The 18,232-nt window shown below is 33.8% G+C and overlaps 2 protein-coding genes across 3 annotated transcripts; one reads left to right on the top strand and one right to left on the bottom strand.

Moving 5' to 3' along the window:
- Window positions 1-12,220: 12,220 nt before the first annotated feature.
- On the top strand, window positions 12,221-16,006 carry LOC123881830 (sm-like protein LSM7). Of its 2 annotated transcripts, none has more exons than XM_045930570.1 (6): window positions 12,221-12,486; window positions 13,273-13,333; window positions 13,452-13,533; window positions 13,702-13,773; window positions 15,003-15,055; window positions 15,746-16,006. In XM_045930570.1, the coding sequence occupies exons 2-6, from the start codon at window positions 13,331-13,333 to the stop codon at window positions 15,833-15,835; spliced, it is 300 nt and encodes a 99-aa protein (XP_045786526.1). In that variant the 5' UTR covers window positions 12,221-12,486; window positions 13,273-13,330; the 3' UTR covers window positions 15,836-16,006. The 2 variants fall into 2 exon arrangements, with proteins under 2 accessions (XP_045786526.1, XP_045786525.1); XM_045930569.1 differs by having other exon boundaries at window positions 13,199-13,333.
- Window positions 16,007-16,425: 419 nt separating this feature from the next.
- On the bottom strand, window positions 16,426-18,032 carry LOC123881827 (cytochrome P450 705A22-like). The gene is made up of 2 exons (XM_045930568.1): window positions 17,968-18,032; window positions 16,426-17,307 (listed from the first exon to the last, which is right to left on the bottom strand). The coding sequence occupies exon 2, from the start codon at window positions 17,261-17,263 to the stop codon at window positions 16,796-16,798; it is 468 nt and encodes a 155-aa protein (XP_045786524.1). The 5' UTR covers window positions 17,264-17,307; window positions 17,968-18,032; the 3' UTR covers window positions 16,426-16,795.
- Window positions 18,033-18,232: the final 200 nt, after the last annotated feature.

Genomic DNA, 18,232 nt, shown 5'->3' with positions numbered 1-18,232 from the left:
ATATTAGAAACAGTTTAGAATATATCGAAATAAAGCAGTTTGTAAAAATAGCAACAGATAAATGTCTGAACCATACATATAAACAAATCAATAATGTTAACTAATTAAATTAAAGCATTAATAATATCTATTCATTCCCAACAACACCTAAGATAATGTGAAACTCTCAATGACAAAACTTAGCAACATTTAACATATATATTTGGTATTGCTATGAGCATTTAACTCAATATGATATAGAGAACATACTTTTCATTTTACATACTTGGTATCAACACATTTAACCAAGTGTCATAATATGATTCAATAACTTGACCACGTTTTGGACAAGATAAAGTGGAAACATTCTTCTTGATAAGAAGATATATAAGTAAACAACAAAATCATTATTTGAAATTTATAATTAAAAGATATGCTTCACTATAAAATGGGACATTAAAATCTCTATCAAGAAACTTCATAGATAATTATCATAGCATGCAGAACAATATTGTGAATATCAGCGAGACCAATGACCAAAAGCAACACTCTCTTCTTACCCAAAAATCTGCCTCTGGCCAAGCTTTATGAAGATCCCAGGCTAACATCATAGGACAGCAAACATCGTATCTTCCCTATAAAGTAAAGAATGAAGATCATACGACATTTAATTGTGAAGGAATATGATGCAGCAAAAAGTGATTTACCTGCACGATTGTGGTGTTGATATGTCATGCCTTATTCTTTAAGTTCTGCTTCCAGTTCGTCTTGAAAACGAGAATAAATTCAGAATGCCGCATGGACAAGTATTAGCAACTATTTAGCACCAACATGCAACAAGATACAGACAGAAGTGGTTATTTCAATCACTTCGATTTTCTTAAACTATTATCGGTGTTTACATGTATGTTAGTAAGTGTCAATGCTTCATAGATTAGTACTCTACAACATTACACAATCATGTGAGACTCACTCTTAACTAAATGTATTACAAATAACACCTAAACTATTTTATATTCCTTTTTCCCAAACAAAATAGATTTAAATTTTCAACCAAATACCAAAACATTACTAATACTACTATAAGGTTAACAATATTATTCAATCTACACCTACGCACATACAAGCATCTTTGATCATCATCAATGACATTATTACTACTCAGTATACATCTATGCACATACAAGCATCAGATCACAACGTATCATTCTAAACTTTTTATCTCATAATATATATCACATTCCATTTACTTACACACACAAGCATCAAATCAAAATCAAAATCAAAATTCAAAACAAGAAATTGAGTTGATAAATCACAAAAGAGAAAAAAGTAGAAGAAATCGATTACCAGAACAGAGAAAATAGGAGTGAGAAGTAACTTAATAGTCTCTAGGTTTTGAGGAAGCGATTCAGATAAAGCAAGTGATTCTGAGTGAATTAGAATGTGATTTTGAGATGATGTGAGGAAGCGATTCTGACGAAGCAAGGATGATGTGAGATCGAGGAAACGATTCGGACGAAGTGATTTTGACGAAGTGACGAAGCGATTCCGACGAAGTGATTCTGGTGTGAGATCGAGTTGCGATTATGGATCGAGAAGCGATTCTGAAATTCTGCGATTCTGAATCGAGAAGCAATTATGGAGAGATCGAAGCCAATTCTGGAGAAAAGCGATTTTGGAGATAAGCGATTTTGGAGAGAACGTGATTTTGAGAGATGAAGGAGACTGCGATTTTGAGTTATTAAAAATAAAATTTTAATTTGTTAAATGTAGTTATAACTTTTAAGTTATAAGTAATGAAGTAAGAAAAATAAAATAATAGAAAAATAAAGTAATAAGTGATGGAATCATGGAACAATAAAAGAAATAAAGAAAAAATGAGTTAATAGAAGTCTTTTAGGTGAATAGGTTAAACAGAGGCATTTTTAATTGGGATTAACGAGAAATCCAGTTTGTAGCAAAATTCTGGTAGCAAATCCTGTATTTTCTTGTAGTGCATTTACCAAACCCACACCCGAAATCATCACCCAAACCCAAACCCAAATGATGTTCGGGTGGCAAAACAACACCCACGCCCACACCCATTGGGTTCGAGTTTTTTTCACCCAAACCCGCAACACATTTGAAAATAATTTGCAAATTTAAGAAATTAAATTTCAACATAGACTTTGAATTAAATTACAACTAAAATTAAGGTCTTCCAAGGAAATTCAAACATAGACTTTCAAGAAATTACAACATAGACTTTCAAGAAATTAAATTATAACTAAAATTTAAGATCTTCCAAGGAAATTGAGGGAGATTATGAGGGTAATTAGGTAATTATAAAATATTTCGGGTGGGTGTATGGGTTTCAGGTGTGAGTTTGACTGATACCAAACCCACACCCATATTATCGGGTGTCACCCGAACCCAAACCCAAACTCAAACCCAAACCCAAACCCAGTCAAATCGGGTTTCGCCCGTTGACTTGGGTTTGAGTTCGGGTGGATCTCTCGGGTTTGAGTTTTTTTGTCATCCCTAGCCACATTCAAAACAAACATGGAACATTGTGGATGATTCTTAAGCAAAAAATACTACAATGATTCAATGAATAGACAAACAGTTTGTTTGAAAAATAAAATATATTGAATGTATTGGAGTGAGGTAACTCACAAATTTATATTGAATAAAAGATATATAGTTATAATTTTAAACAATATGATTATATGACCATGTGAACCGTGAACGCAAGAAAATTTATTTTTAAAATATCTTAATTTCTTTATTTCCTAGTTTGTGTTGCTACATTATTTCACGATATCAAACTTTTATAAAAATAAAGAAAAAAAAGAGAATAAGTTTTAAGATGTTTCACAATCTTTTTTTTTTACACAATCTTTAAAAATATTTAATACTACTTAATACTTATTAGTTTAATCTAGATTCTGTTTGGTAAAATTAAGCTACAAACTAGCTGATAGTTTATAATCGAGTTTTGAGCTTGTAACTAAAAAACTATTAGATGAAATTAAAGTGTTTGATCAATTTAGTTGTTGTGAGTGTAAAATAACATAAAAATACATATAGTTATTTTATGTGAATGGGTAGTTTTTTTATGTGAGTAGTTTTTTTATTAAAAAAAACAAAAAATTAAAATAATCTATATATATAATTCCTAGATAGTTCTCCTACTATCCATCTTAACCCTAATCCACATCACTCATTTACATCCAATTAAATCACACAATAATGTCACATCACTTCCTTATATTATATCATTTTCATCTCTATTTTTTTTGTTTCCACATCACTTCCTTATATTTTTTTTCAATATAATCAATATTATATCATTCTCATCTCTATTTTTTTTTTTTTATATTATATCAGTCTCATAATAAATAATAAAGAATTATGCTTCTCCAATTATCCAAAAATTGATGTCACAAGATGTTACAATTTTCTACATTATTATTGAATTATACCTCTCCAAAAATTGATGTTGTGATGTTACATTTTTCTACATTATTATAACATTTCTTAGTGACAATGAAGATGAACATGGTTGGATTCTCTTTCAACATTTATCCCATTTAAATGTCAACCATTTTCATAGAAACAATAAAGAGTTTATAATTTAGTCACACAAAAAAAAAACGAAGATATACATTATTGACTTAATTACATTATAATTTTAGAGAAGAGTGAAGGTTATGCAAAAAGTTAGGTTATGAGATTGAAATATATAATAACCATTATCATTATCATATTTCATTAAATTTTAGTGTGTCGCCTATGCGTTGCACTATTGCATTGGCTGGCACACCCCACCAAAAAAATAAATATATTTCATTCAATTTTGATGGTCCGTACTCATTCTCTATACATATAGGTATATATATTGGTTGGAGGAAGTGATAAGTACATCACTTTTATATTATTATTATTATTATTATTATTATTATTATTATAATTTTCATTTTATAATACTTATTGTTACAATTTATACAAATAATTTTTCAACATTATAATATAAAATACCACATAACACCTGTGCATCGCACGGGTGTGGGACTAGTATGGTTAAAATTCAAATGAAAGATAAAAAGCTATAAACTATATACTCAAATGCTACTTGAAATATATAACATTTGGAAAAAAAAAACTATAAACTAGTGAAAAAAGCACGTTAGTAAACACCTCTACTTCTAAAATATGCATGATTTTAGTAGTAGTTTTACTTAATAAATCTTGTTTGTTTGTTAAGTTATTGGAACTATTTCCCTACATTTCCTTTGTTTTGCACTTTGTAGGTCCAAACACATGAACAAGTGAAAATGTGCACCTTTTAGGCCAATTTTGATGGATATTTGATCAAGTCATCGTAAGTGCTTTGAAGGAAGATGCAATAGTTCTAGCAAGTAATATAGAAAAGGAAGAGAGAATAAGGATAATTGTATTAGGACTTTTAACAAACAGTTGGCATACAATAGAAAACCAGATGTGAATAGAGAGTTTAGGGAGAGAAGTAGCAACAACACCAATCACATAACTCACAAAATACTTCTATTACACTATTAATAGTAACTCATTTCTCCACATAGTCTCATTATTTGGGCTGAAGTTGAGTAACTCCTATTTGGGCCTACCCAATATGGTGGGTTCATTACAATACCTTCCCCTTTAAAACCAACCTTGTCCTCAAGGTTGTGATTTCGACCGGTCTTCAAAAAGTCAAGTACATCTTCTAAAATGGACCAAAAATCAACTTGACATTGCCAACTAAAAATAACGAATTTCCCTGGATCCCACTGTTTGCACTGTAATGATCTTGCAATATGTGAAGAATAGTAAACACCAGAATTAGCACTTTGAAGATCTTGTGCAGCTATGAAATGAAAGCTATCCCAATTTGCCTTTCTCACTTTCTTGTAAGTACCCAACTGATTTGAAAATACTTGAAAAATTGCAAAAGTGATGAGAGAATTTTGTATTAGCACAAATACCAATTCTACAAGAAACACTTCAACCCAAAGAAACTTCTTTTGGAACTCATGTGACTTTTTCATCATAGCCAAAGTTTCTGCATCTGAACCAATGTATAGTACTCTTCTATCATCACCAACATATTTCCAAAGATAGAGAGAATCTTGTTTACCACCAGTTAAAATTAATTTTCCATGATGAGTCCGACTATTACCATGATCATCTGATCCAATGAATGAAAAATACTCCACATGTGGTGCAATAATGATAAGTGTCACAGTCAAATTACCACATTCATTTTTAGACTTGTTGTCACCATTGCGGTCTTGAAAGATCTCACAAGAGGCACATGTGTACAAGAATGACATTGAGTCAGATGAAGAGATTTGTTGCCATGTTGCAAAAATTAACACTTGGGCTAACTTAATAGTTTGCTCACTTCTAACAGTAGTGCATGCTAATACAGGCTTGATGTTAAAGGTTGGAATAACCACATAGCCATTGTCAATGATAGCAAGCAGTAGAAGGCACTTGTGGTCTGAAGCATATTTAGCTGGAATGCTTGTTAAAATCCAACCAAACAGTGTAGTTGAACTTGTAATAAACTTCGCTACAGATAATGATGTTGCTGACAAGTCTAAGTACCAAAAGGTGAAAACAATTGAGGGAAAATACAAAGCATTAGTGGAAATCATACGACCACAATAAAAAGTATCAATTCCAAGAAGTGCGTTAAGTGGCTTCATATCCCTTGCATTCACTAACTGTCTTGTCGACAATAATATGGAAACCATGGTATAAAGATTGCTGTCAAAAACATCTGGAACCATAAATTGAGACACAATGCTCAAGCTTTCAAGTATCGAGCCAGGCACACTATGTCCATTATGATACAAGCTCCTTAAGCCAGTCAAACTAGGAAACATAAGTGTAGCAAATCCCTGCAAAACCACCACTATGTGTTCTACATCGGGAGGCTCAGGAGGTGGTGGAAGAACAGCGGTTACCCGCGTCACTTGCAATTCCCCTTGGGTCAATTGAAAACTGTGACCTGGTGGTTTTGGCGGCGATGGAAACATTAAGTGGTTCTCAACGGCTACACCATTAGGTGGTTCAAGTGATAGTAGAGGGTTCAATAATGCAGAAACTGGTGGTTTAGGTAGTGGTGTCTCATACCATTCTGTGAAACTTGCAAGGCTTGTATGGTCTGACTGAACCTGCTTCCCATTCCAGCCATTAATTCTAGCCACAGAGCCTAGAATTAAGCCAGTCCAAGAGAGAACACCTTGCTCACACATTTCAGCAAACACGTGGTGGCCAAAATTGAGTAAACTAGATTGTGCATCAGGAGGAATAAGCCTAGAATCATATTGAATCCCTGTGATGGCAACTGCTAAATTTCCATATATTAACACTAGCACCACCTTGTGCTTAGTTAAGAAATCATCCCAATGTAATTGAAACTTAGGTTCCATACTGCTAGCATGATTATTCACTATACTTGTCAAATACAATGCAAAAGGAATTTCACTTTGAAGAGATAAACCTCGATTTCCCGCTACATCATTGTCGGTGACTTTGCATTGCGATTCGTCGAGCCGTGAAGTATCGTCGTTATGGACTGAATGTGTTGTGATTGGCTCTACTTTCGACAATTCTGGTGTCGCTATAATTCCACTGTTATGAACCGTGAGATTTGTGTCACATTGAACCTCAAACCCATCCTCTCGTCGAAATTCTCCAATCCTCTGCACGTTATCAAAAGCTAATTCGCCGAGATCATCTACTAGTTTCGTCGAATCAGTAACCAAGTTGTCAAAATACGGCTCCGACGATTCTGAAATTGGCTTAGCGGGGACAGAAGAATCCTCGATCTGTTTTGCAAAAGCGACTATCTCTTCTTCCAATAATATGTGCTCATGAACAGAAGGAACCTCGATCTGTTTTGCAGGTGAACGTAATTCATCATGCATCAACAAATTGATATTCAATGGTTCTGGTTCTGATGTAGGGATGTATTTGGGTGAGTTTGATGCACCATGGGAAGAGCTCGGCGAGCAGTTGTAGTGTTGAAGTAGAATCTCCAATTTGGAGATGATTCTGTCGAAAGCAACATTGTTGCGAGCGTTCATTTTCTCCCATCGATCCCATGGATCCTTTTCGGCGATGTTCTTCACGTACTCTGCCATGGTGAGAATGAAAGCACCAATGCAATAGTTCTAGCAAGTAATATAGAAAATGAAGAGAGAATAAGGATAATTGTATTAGGACTTTTAACAAACAGTTGGCATACAATAGAAAACCAGATGTGAATAGAGAGTTTAGGGAGAGAAGTAACAACAACACCAATCACATAACTCACAAAATACTCCTATTACACTATTAATAGTAACTCATTTCTCCACATAGTCTCATTATTTGGGCTGAAGTTGAGTAACTCCTATTTGGGCCTACCCAATATGGTGGGTTCATTACAGAAGACTTCCTTTATGAAGGAATGGTAGAAATTAAAGTCCCACATGATAATTTTGTGTATTAAGGCTTATTCTTGACCGTTACATTTTGCTTAAAGGATGATAAAATTAAAGATCAAGGGTCAGAAGGGCTGTCACAGTCGAGACAGAGCATTTCACGGCCGTGACAGACACAATAGAGGAGAAGACAGACAATGTCTGGAAATGCTGTCACGATCGTAACATTAATTCTCACGATCGTGACAAGCATTGCCGATGCATTTTGACAGTTTTAGCTTTTGGTTTTCCCACTCTTAATGACACTTATGTGCATTATGTAATACCTATCTATTCCCTACGAATTCTTCAAATGTAAGGCCTATATAAAAGGGCCTCTTTTCACCTGTAAAATAATCAATCAAGCTTGTAACAAAACTACTTCATCAAATAAAAGTCTTTAGTTTATTTTTTGTTTTTTTTTGTTCTTAGTTTATAATAGATTAGACTTGTGGTTGCTCACTATGACCAAGGATGTGTAGTCCATTTTGTCTTAGAGTTGCAAGGAATCCCTTGGTGGAAGTTATGTGATTCCTAGCCCCTCTTGATCATGTCCATTGTTGATTGTGATTACTAGAAAGGATCATCACACTTTATAGCTTTTCTTCATTATAAATCTTGGGGTATTGGTGAAGGATCGAAAGATGAAGTCGATGTCTTGACCCTCTGCAATTTGTGACCGATATTTGCGTATATGTTCGAGGGGTGACTGTCTAGCAAGCTTGGGCTCTCGAGTGTGGTGACAAGGATGGATACTTTGCGAGCATGGAGTTGTTGGGGTGTTACTGTATTTGGCAACGACGGACTGGCGCGTTTGATAACCGCAGTGCAAGGGAAGTTTTTTCACGATGCTAACGCTAAGGTACATTTTTGCTTTTTTTTTTTTATAAAAAAAAAAAGAAGGTTTTCACATGACAAATGTATGATTAGATGAGGTGATTTCTCTTTACTTTAATTTATGGATTATGACAAATTGCAAGTCTAAGGTGTTTAAATTATATTGTTTATTTCTTGTTTTTACAAATCCAAATAAAACCATCTTCATCAACAATTCACTTCTTATTCTCTTATAAATCTTATAATTTTAGTCCTATATATCTCCAATCTCACAGGTCCCTATGGATTCAGTACTCTTTTTATTATGACGACATACACGTGCACTTGCGGACAACCGCACCAACAAAGAAGATTTGTGGACAAAACAAAAAAATAAGATAATAGAGCTCCGTCGAAACAAAGCTTCAAAACCGACCACCGCAACCCCCTCCCAAGAGGTTGGTTGTGGCGGTTTGCGTTTCCCAACCACCGTCAAACATACTGGAGCTGCGAACAAAACCTATCGAAGCTTGACGGATCAAATAGAGCACCACCCGCCGAAGACACGGGTTGGAAACACTCGTGCGAGTTGTGACCCATCAGGGTTGAAAGTGAAGGGAAATCAACATAACAAAAAGCAGTGGAATTTAAAATTTTCGATTTCATTTCCTTGGATCATTACGAATGTAACAAGAATTAGTGATTGAATGATTACCTTTTTAAGTGTCGGAAAGAGTTTCGATCATAAGCTGAGCAACCTACCAAAGCCTCTACTCGTCCACACCGAACGATTCTCCTCTAGTTCCCGATACTAGCCAAGCAATCAGAGGTCAGAGAGAATGGAGTGTCTTTTGTTTTCTCAAAACGAAAGTCTAACTCGTGACTATAGCACAAGGGTTGTATTTATAGAAGCTCTTTGTGTGCTCTCCAAGTCAAGTGATAATGGGCTTCCTTAAGCCCACTAACCTTTGCCAACTAATTGGCAAGTTTTACTAACCGCACCCTATTCATAAGTCTTATTTATGTTTCTCTTTATGACCGTTCATTTGTGTGTGACCCTATAGGATCTTGCCATGTTGGCAATAATATTAAATCTTATATTTAATATTATAAACAGTGAGTGGTATCTAGCAATACATCACTGCTACCCAAGTGACAAGAATGTCAGGTGATCTTATGAAACCTTTCCATGATAATGTATACGTGTACAATTACTCCTTTGTCCTTATATCTATTGAACACAAGACATAGATAATGTCATCCTTGTATAGTTCAATATTTGTATCTCTTGATCCCGAAGCATACTGAGTAACGAATAAGTCCAATATCTCATATTGACTTAATTCGGCATGGCTAGGGGTGCTCGCAGTTCGGTTTGGATCGGTTTTGAGGCAAAAACTCATTCGATCCAAAAATAAATTCATTTGCGGTTTGGTTCGATTTTGGATGACAAATAAAAAAATCCGATCCAATTCGATCCAATATTATGCAGTTTAATTTGGATCTGTTTTTGGATATCCAAATTATAAATTGTAATTTTTTTTAATAAATATAAATATTATAAAAAAACGCTACAAAATAATAGTTTGACATTTTTGACAAAATAAACATTAAGTTTGATGTAAAATATAACATATAATATATTGAAAATTAATATTTTGGAATGACAATTACCAATTATATTCAAAACATATAAAAAGTAAAAAAAATAAATTAAATTAAACTAACATATAGTATTATCAAAATTTAAAATAAATTAAATTAAACTAAGATATAGTATTAACAAAATTTAAAATGAAAAAAAAGGTTAATGCAATATATATATATATATATATATATATATATATATATATATATATATATACTAATAAAAAGATAAATAAATATTAAAATATATGTATGCGGTTTGGTTCGGTTTGGATCGGTTTTAAGAAATCAATCCGAAATCCGATCCGATCCAACGGTTTTCACAAAAGAACATCAAAACACATCCAAAAAACTTCGGTTTTTTGCGGTTTTCGATTTTTTTGGATCGGTTTTCGGTTTTTATTTGGATTGGTTTGGATTTAAGCACCCCTAGGCATGTCCATGCAATTTTTCAGTCATGTTCATAAAGAGGCTTAAAGATATATATCCTATTATGCAGGAGGGACAAATCTCATCTAGGACACTCGTGTCCCTCAGCTTGGTTCGTCAAATGCCCATTAACCGACGTTATGATTATCTTGTTACAGTTAATGTTTGAGCGGCAATAAAACATCCAAGTCCACATCTAGGGATCGTAGTGGTTTCATGTCTAAGAGTGATATACACTATTATCACTATGAGAGTATCTTATGACACTTTCATAACATACTATGTAGTACTCTCATGGTGGGTCAATCCAATATAAATATTACTCCTAATATTTATATCTATGTATAGACTTAAGAGTTTAATTGATATGCACCGACAGTGTAAAATAGTTTTACACGATCGTCTAATAAATAACCATCATTTTACCATGTCATATCAAGAAAGTGGGGTGAAGTGGGGTGATGTGGCGGAAAACATGGTTGATATTGACTGATAGTGTAAAACTATTTTACACCGTCAGTGCATATTAATGAAATCCTAGACTTAATATCTCATATCCATAACCCATGAGATGTGGTCATCAGTCTACATACATAATAGTCTTTACGCTTTATTATTATCCCAATTCATATTAAAGCTTGACTACGAATACTTTTAGAATTGTGTTCTTAAGTTAATGTAATCTCACGATTAAGTCTCACTTAATGTTTCATTACATGAACTAACTATTCTAGGGACTTTATTATTTTGTAAAACAAACATAATAAAGAAATGTCTTATTATATATATTAAATATATAAATCAAGTCACAATACAAAAACAAATACTATCAAATAGATTGGCTTTTAGGGCTTACTTCCAATAGAAAGGTGGTGTAGAAGGCTGACATCATTCATCGCACCACCACCAGCACCTCTACATCAAAGTGGCAGAGAACGATGGGTATTGAAAGAAAGTTAAGGTGGCTAATGTGCTAGGGACGACATATATGGTGGTTTGGGAGGAAGAGGCAGAGATGATGGTGCAGCGGTCTCAAACCCTAGCAGAGCAGAGAGAGAATAATTACACTTTTGGCCTTCTCTTGCCACATCATATAATAAAAGATTTATTTTATATACACAGATAATGAAATTATTCTCTTGTCCCAAAAGTTGTTGTTGAAATAACACTACTCTAATGTGTCTTTGACACAATTGAATCAAATTAACGAAATGAAGAAAATAAAATACGCCCCACCCTTTCTTTCCTTGCCACCTAGTTTTTTTTTTTTTAATAGTTTCCTTCTTCCTTTATTGGTGAGGAAGTGATTTTAAATTACCCATCTGCATCTTATTTTTTATCCGCTTTAAATCTAAATAAGTGATTTTCACATTGATTGTGTCTTTTTGTTGTTTTTTTTAGTTGTTGTGATTTCGTCGTCTGAATGAAGTGTTGTGTTGTTCGTCGTCTTGGTACAACGTTTGATTTTCCGTCTTGTTGTGGTGTCCTTTTAATTCATATTGAGAGATAACCTTCAATGAATTGCAGATTCAATAATGATTTGGACATCATCTCCGTAGATCATGAAGCATGTACATTTCTGACTTTAATTTTATCAGATTAGTCGTAGACATTTCGTCGTTGTATGTTATTAACTTGTTGGATGCTGTGAGTTTGTTACAGATTCATTCATTTTATTTTTGGCGATGTTGAATTTGTATTTAAAATGAATATAGTTATTTACTTATTTTAGTAAAAAAATAAATAAATAGTGTAATTTAAAATAAAATAAAAAAAACTCTCCCGACCCGACTGGCTTACCCAGTGGCGAGTATACCGCCGGGCATGCCTGGCACGTGCCTGGGCTGCCCTTCTTATATTTTTTTTTTATTTTTTTTTTTTAAATGAAAACAAAAACAGAAAAAGGAAGAGTTAGAATTTGCTTTCTCTTTCTCGATCCCTCTCTCTCAAAATCGCTGTTCCTCTCTCACCCACCGCCACCGGCCGCCGCTCTCAATCCCTCTCTCACTGCTCTCAATCTCTCTCCCTCACCTCGCCGTAACGCCGTTCAATCTTCCGCCGCAGCCGCACCACTGCTCAGCTCACCGCGCCGCACCACACCGCACCGCACTCACTCTTTCTCTTCGTCTCGTTTCAGGTAAGCAAACTAACATACTGCAATTAATTTTTAACAACCTAACCTTCTCAATCTAGAATCTTTGTTTGATGATTTGGTGTTGTTTTGAATTTTAAATTTATTAAGCTGTTTTGATTGTTAAGTGATTATATAAATAAGCTGTTTTGGTTATATAAATAAGTAGTTTTGGTTGGTTCTGCAATAGTGTTTTTGTTCTAAAATAGTGAGAATGAAGGGTTTTTGTTCTAAAAACTATTTGATTTCATGATGCCTCTTGTTGTAAACTAACTTGGTGATTTTCTACTTTGTGATATTATTGTCATCGTAACTGCAACTAAAACTTTGTTTAATTGTGGACATTTGTGTTGTGTTCTCTTTGATGGATCAAAATCACCTTTGTTGATGAAGCACTTTCTTTCTTTTATAAGCTGATGACAAACCTTGTATTCTTGATCTCAGTTTGATCTTATACACAATATTAAATAAGAATAAGATAGTCTTGTGATATTTGTATTCAGTTTGAAATGTAGTCTCGTTGATCAGATATCAGTTTCTTTCTCACAGTTGTTTGTTATGGATTTCTTTCATTAGGGGAAATTACATTATATTATGTTGATTTCATAATTGACCAAGCCTTACAATAGGCATACTACAAGTGTATATTGTGAAGAATATTTTCTTTTGCATAAAAAGAGAAGTACTAATGTAATTTAAATATGTTTTTGAATTGCAGAAACAACTTTGTCTTTTAAATATTATTGTATCTAGAAATTTGGTTGATAAAATTCCCTCCAAAATTTTGCCTAGGCTCTCTAATATTACTGGAATCGCCACTGGGCTTACCTAAACTAAAAGACATCAGACCATGGTGAGTTTCTTTTCCAAATTCATTCTCATCAACACTCTTTCAATATGCATCTTTCTTCAATCTTCACATACCACAAAATAAAAATGACCTAACTTGTGTTTTTTTTTTTTTTTACCAGTCTGGGAGAAAAGAAACTGTTCTTGACTTGGCTAAATTTGTTGATAAAGGAGTTCAAGTCAAGCTTACTGGTGGTAGACAAGGTAACTAATCCACTCAGTGTGTTTTGTATTTCTAGAATTTGATTTTGAATCAATTATTTGTAGAAAATTGATTCCACCTAAAATAGAGTTAAATGTAAAGGGATTTTGTTTGGATACATACATTTATGTAAAATCGGGTTGAACATATTACAATTTGTTGAATCGCAGTGACAGGTACTCTGAAAGGATATGACCAGTTACTTAACCTCGTCCTCGACGAAGCTGTTGAGTTTCTGAGAGGTAAATACTACATAGTACCACCACCTTGTTTTTACTTCTAGTAATTAGATTAATCAATCACATATATTTTGACTTTTCAATAATATCCTTTTGCATATATATTCAAGATAATTACATATGAATGAAAAGAAAATGAGCAACAAATTGTGCTGCTAAACCTTATTGGATGGCAAAACCAATTCTCTTAAAAACTACATCTAGAGACCTACGAGACAGCTGTGCATGACTCTTAGACATTTATGAATTTTGTGTTGCTATAGTGCCCATGAGGTCATCTTTCCTATAACACATTGAAACAAAATGGTTTGTAAGGATTCGGGGTTAGAGGAAGTTAAGGGAAAGTTAATCAAATTCAGGTCATGATTGTTGGTGCTTTTTTAAAGAAAAAGAAAGGCTTTATATTGTAATTAGATAAACTTTTCAAGGAATAGAAGCAAAAAACAGTCTTAGTTATTTTTTTTAGTATTAACCCTCTGATTCCCAGGGGAATGGGCCCCGGAGTTCGGCTGCGAGGTAAGTAAATGTAAATCCCGTCCAAGAATTGTTCCCACCAGAAATCGAACTCGGGTTCTCCCGAACGATTCGTCCTAGAGGGAGCTCATTGACCACTTGTGCCCAATAACTTGGTTAGTCTTGGTTCTTTTGCAAAAGCTAGAAAATAGCTTCTACACCAAAGCCGTTGTCATAAATATGATTTTCCGTAAGTTGACATTTTTTTGTATTTTTCACAATACCTAATTCTTGAGTGTGAAACCCTGTTTGAATAATAATAAATTAAAAGTAGCACACATTAATAGTGTTAACATCAATTTTCAATTGAAATTGCCTACATTGATAGTGCTTTAACTCTTTGGAGTTGATTATCTTTTCTTATCTGATTTGCAATGTGTATAATGTCAACATCATTATGATTGCCTGCTTGAAAGTTCAGTCATGCAACATGCTAAGCCTTTCATGTCAACTGTATTAAGCTTGTTCATTCTGATGTAATTTGATAGCATAAATAGAGTTGTTATACAATTTTGTAAAGAAGTCATCCATGAAAGAGTGAAACTGTGCTTTGTTTGCCTAGACACGCTTAATTTCTCAAAGTAGCTCTTGAGAAGGAAACTCTGCAAAATAACAATTTAGTTATTGTCTTATTAACATAAGACCATCTTAACTTCTTTTATAAAATCTCCCATTTCAATTCATAACCAAAACCAATGTATTTTATTTTTGTGCTGCAGATCCTGATGATCCACTGAAAACTACAGATCAGACCAGAAGTCTTGGCTTAATTGTATGCTTCGTTTTCCTCCATCTAATCTATTCTAAAACATAAATTTCCCCAACATCAATTGCTGAAATTTAACTTGCATGGATAAATGTCTGATCTATTTATCAGCGTACTGTAATTGTTTTCTAATTTCTTATTCAAATGCTTATTTACAAAACATATGAAAATGGTAACATAATTTGTCACACAGATGTTTTGATTTTCTAGATAAACTAATTAGCTACTCGTGAGTTAAGTCAGATGAATAGATAAGAAAAGGGAAGCACTTATTAATCGGAACTGATGGAAAGTTCTTGTTTGCATGCAAATATATGATTTTCTCCTTTTCATCTCTCAACAGTAACCTACAAACAAGGTGAAATGCTAATAAGAAAATTTACGCATTTTCTGTGTTTTGAGGAATTGCATGGAAAGATATTTATAGTCTGCTTAGTTGTGATTTTCTTTTTAAAATATCGATGATAACTTATTTTTGTAATGGTTCAACATGCTTAATGTTTATTGAGAGTGAAAAGCACCTTTCCTTCTATTCATGTGAGCTAAATTTAAAATTTACATCAAATTTGCAGATCCTTATTAATGGCATATGTTGCAAAAGCATTTTTTGCAATTTACACGACCAAAACAATTATATAAATGATTATTTTTGGGCATATTATCATTGTTAAAACTAAACTTGTTGTCGCAATGCAGGTTTGCAGGGGAACTGCTGTGATGCTTGTGTCCCCAACTGATGGTACAGATGAGATTGCAAACCCCTTTCTTGAGGCAGATGGGGCCTAGGTGTAAATGTTTGCACTATAAAATACCTTCTATGTATGCTAACCAAGCTACTCCTATGTATTAACACTTTTGCTTTGATGAAAACAAATCGCATTTTGTGTTTGCTGATTGAATTGAATATTCCTAAATGCGAATTTAGATGCTTAAATGACAATGTGATATCTTTCCTTCCTTTTTTGTGGCAATTTTCTTTACTTATCATTTCAAAATTATGCACATTTAATTTGTGCTTTAACTTGTACTATTCTGAAAGATAAGATGAAATAAAGTCTTGTGTAAACTTTCTGAAATAAAACTCTGCATTATCGGTGAAGCATTTCATGTAAAACCCTTGACCATATATGCACAATTTTAAGTTCACAAAAAGTAGACTAGCCTATTAAGGTTACTGAAAAAAGAGTTAAGCAGAACTCGATGCCACTATATTCGTAATTTCAAATTGAAGTTAGCTATTATAAATGCTACGATACTATTGCAGTTTATAATCACAATGCAATGCGGCTGCATAATTCAAAACATCTATTGTATTGTTAGACAGTGCTGCCAATGTATTTCATGTTGTTCAATTGAGTCTATATGTGGTGAATGAAACCTCACCTATAAGTTAATCCATTCCAAACTCAGTTTCTTAAATCTTTAGTTATAGTGAGAAAGATGGATCTTGATTCTATTGAATTATGGGAGAAACTGTTTGAAAGTGTACTTTCGAACAATTATGTCATCGGAAAGTATACTTCTGAAATATTTGTGGTTTTTTAGAATACATTGCAGTTAAAAGTAGCACTGTCGAATTATTAAGCATATGGATTAAAATGTACAACAGGAATACAAATAAGTGGATGAACCATTCCTAAAGACATGCCAGAACCAGATTGCATATCAACCTTTTTTCCTTTTCCATCTTCACCAATTTTCCAATCAAAGCACTGGACCATAGCAGCAACAACAGTGTTCATCAAGTTAAAATGCTAGTGCTGTCCCTGGACACCCTCTTCTTCCTGCTCCAAATGGAACAAAATTGAACTCCATTCTTTTATCATCATTCTGATAATCATAATAACTACTTTGATCATCTTTTTCTTTCAAGAACCTTTCAGGATGAAATTCATTTGGATCTTCCCAAATTTCTGGATCCCTCATTATAGCATATAAATTGATCGCTACTGCTGTTTTTGCTGGTATATCAAAGCCATTAATTTTGCAGTCTTGATTGCATTCTCTTGTTGTTACTGGTCCTGGTGGATAAAGTCTCAGTGTTTCTTTTACCACTGCTTGTAAATATGGCAGGTTTGGGATATCTGATTCTTCAACTAACCTAACATTCTGTGTGACTGACTCTATCTCATTTCTTACCTTGTGAAATGCTTCAGGATGGTTAAGGAGCTCAGCCATTGCCCATTGCATAGCTTCTGCTGAACCATTGCCCATTGCATAGCTTCTGCTGAAGTCTTTGTGCCTGCAATGAATAGATCCTGTCACAAGAGTCATATTATAGTTAGACACAATACAAACAAGATCCTGATCCTTACTTGATTTATCTCTCTCTTAGATCTAACGGTCTATAGTTGGCTACACTGAAGCTGACTGTAGAGGATCCTGATCCTTGCATTATATTATGCCTCAATCCCACTACAAATCTGGCTTGTATGCTCAGGTCATCTCACATCCAATGGAAGACTTCTAAAGCACTTCTTTACACCCATGTTGAGCTTGGCGTGTGGATATAAATGGTGGATGACCCGATACCGGACCTGATAATAGGTGGTCTAACGGATCTTGAACCAGACTCTATATCATCTTAAATTGAGAGTTGAGCTTAAACCAACCCTACAATTAACACATACTCGTTCTATTTTGTAAAAGAGAGGGGTGGAGATGTCATTTAAATAATGTAATTTTTTTAGGGAATTTGAACTTGTCTTTGTAAATTTTATGTAGAAAAATTTGAATCACTAAAAAAAAAAAATTATCTCCGAAAATTCTCTCATCTTGTGTCATTTTTTTTAGTAAAGAGAGTGTGTAGTTTAAACATGTCTAAAGACAAATGATGCATTTTTCCAATAAAATACTAAATGGGAAATAACAAGAAGGTATGTAACAATCAAGATAAGTATATGATAAATGAAACTTACCAAAAAGAAGGCTTTGATATGAGTCCTTGTAATCTTGAACTCAGCATAAGCATCATGATAAACATGAAGGTGTGAAAACACAAGAAGGGGGGGGGGGGGGGGTTGAATTGTGTTTTAGCCAAGTTAAAACTTTTCCCAAGTTCTTAACTTAACTAAGTTAGCAGCGGATAAGTAACACAATAAAACAAGATAAGGAGAGAGAGAGATCACACAAGCAATTTATACAGGTTCCTCTCACAAAACGAGAGTAGTCCAGTCCCCTTGC

This window comes from Trifolium pratense, linkage group LG4 (genome assembly GCF_020283565.1).
Source record: "Trifolium pratense cultivar HEN17-A07 linkage group LG4, ARS_RC_1.1, whole genome shotgun sequence".
Lineage (NCBI taxonomy): Eukaryota > Viridiplantae > Streptophyta > Magnoliopsida > Fabales > Fabaceae > Trifolium > Trifolium pratense.
This window is presented reverse-complemented; position numbering and strand designations above follow the sequence as displayed.

Bases quoted from the DNA above. Each gene is read 5' to 3' on its own strand.
- LOC123881830 (XM_045930570.1), top strand. The intron at 13,534-13,701 runs GTAACTAATCCA...GTTGAATCGCAG, and splicing joins GCTTACTGGTGGTAGACAAG to TGACAGGTACTCTGAAAGGA. The intron at 13,774-15,002 runs GTAAATACTACA...TTTGTGCTGCAG, and splicing joins AGCTGTTGAGTTTCTGAGAG to ATCCTGATGATCCACTGAAA.
- LOC123881827 (XM_045930568.1), bottom strand. From the start codon at position 17,263: ATGGGCAATGGTTCAGCAGAAGCTATGCAATGGGCAATGGCTGAGCTC.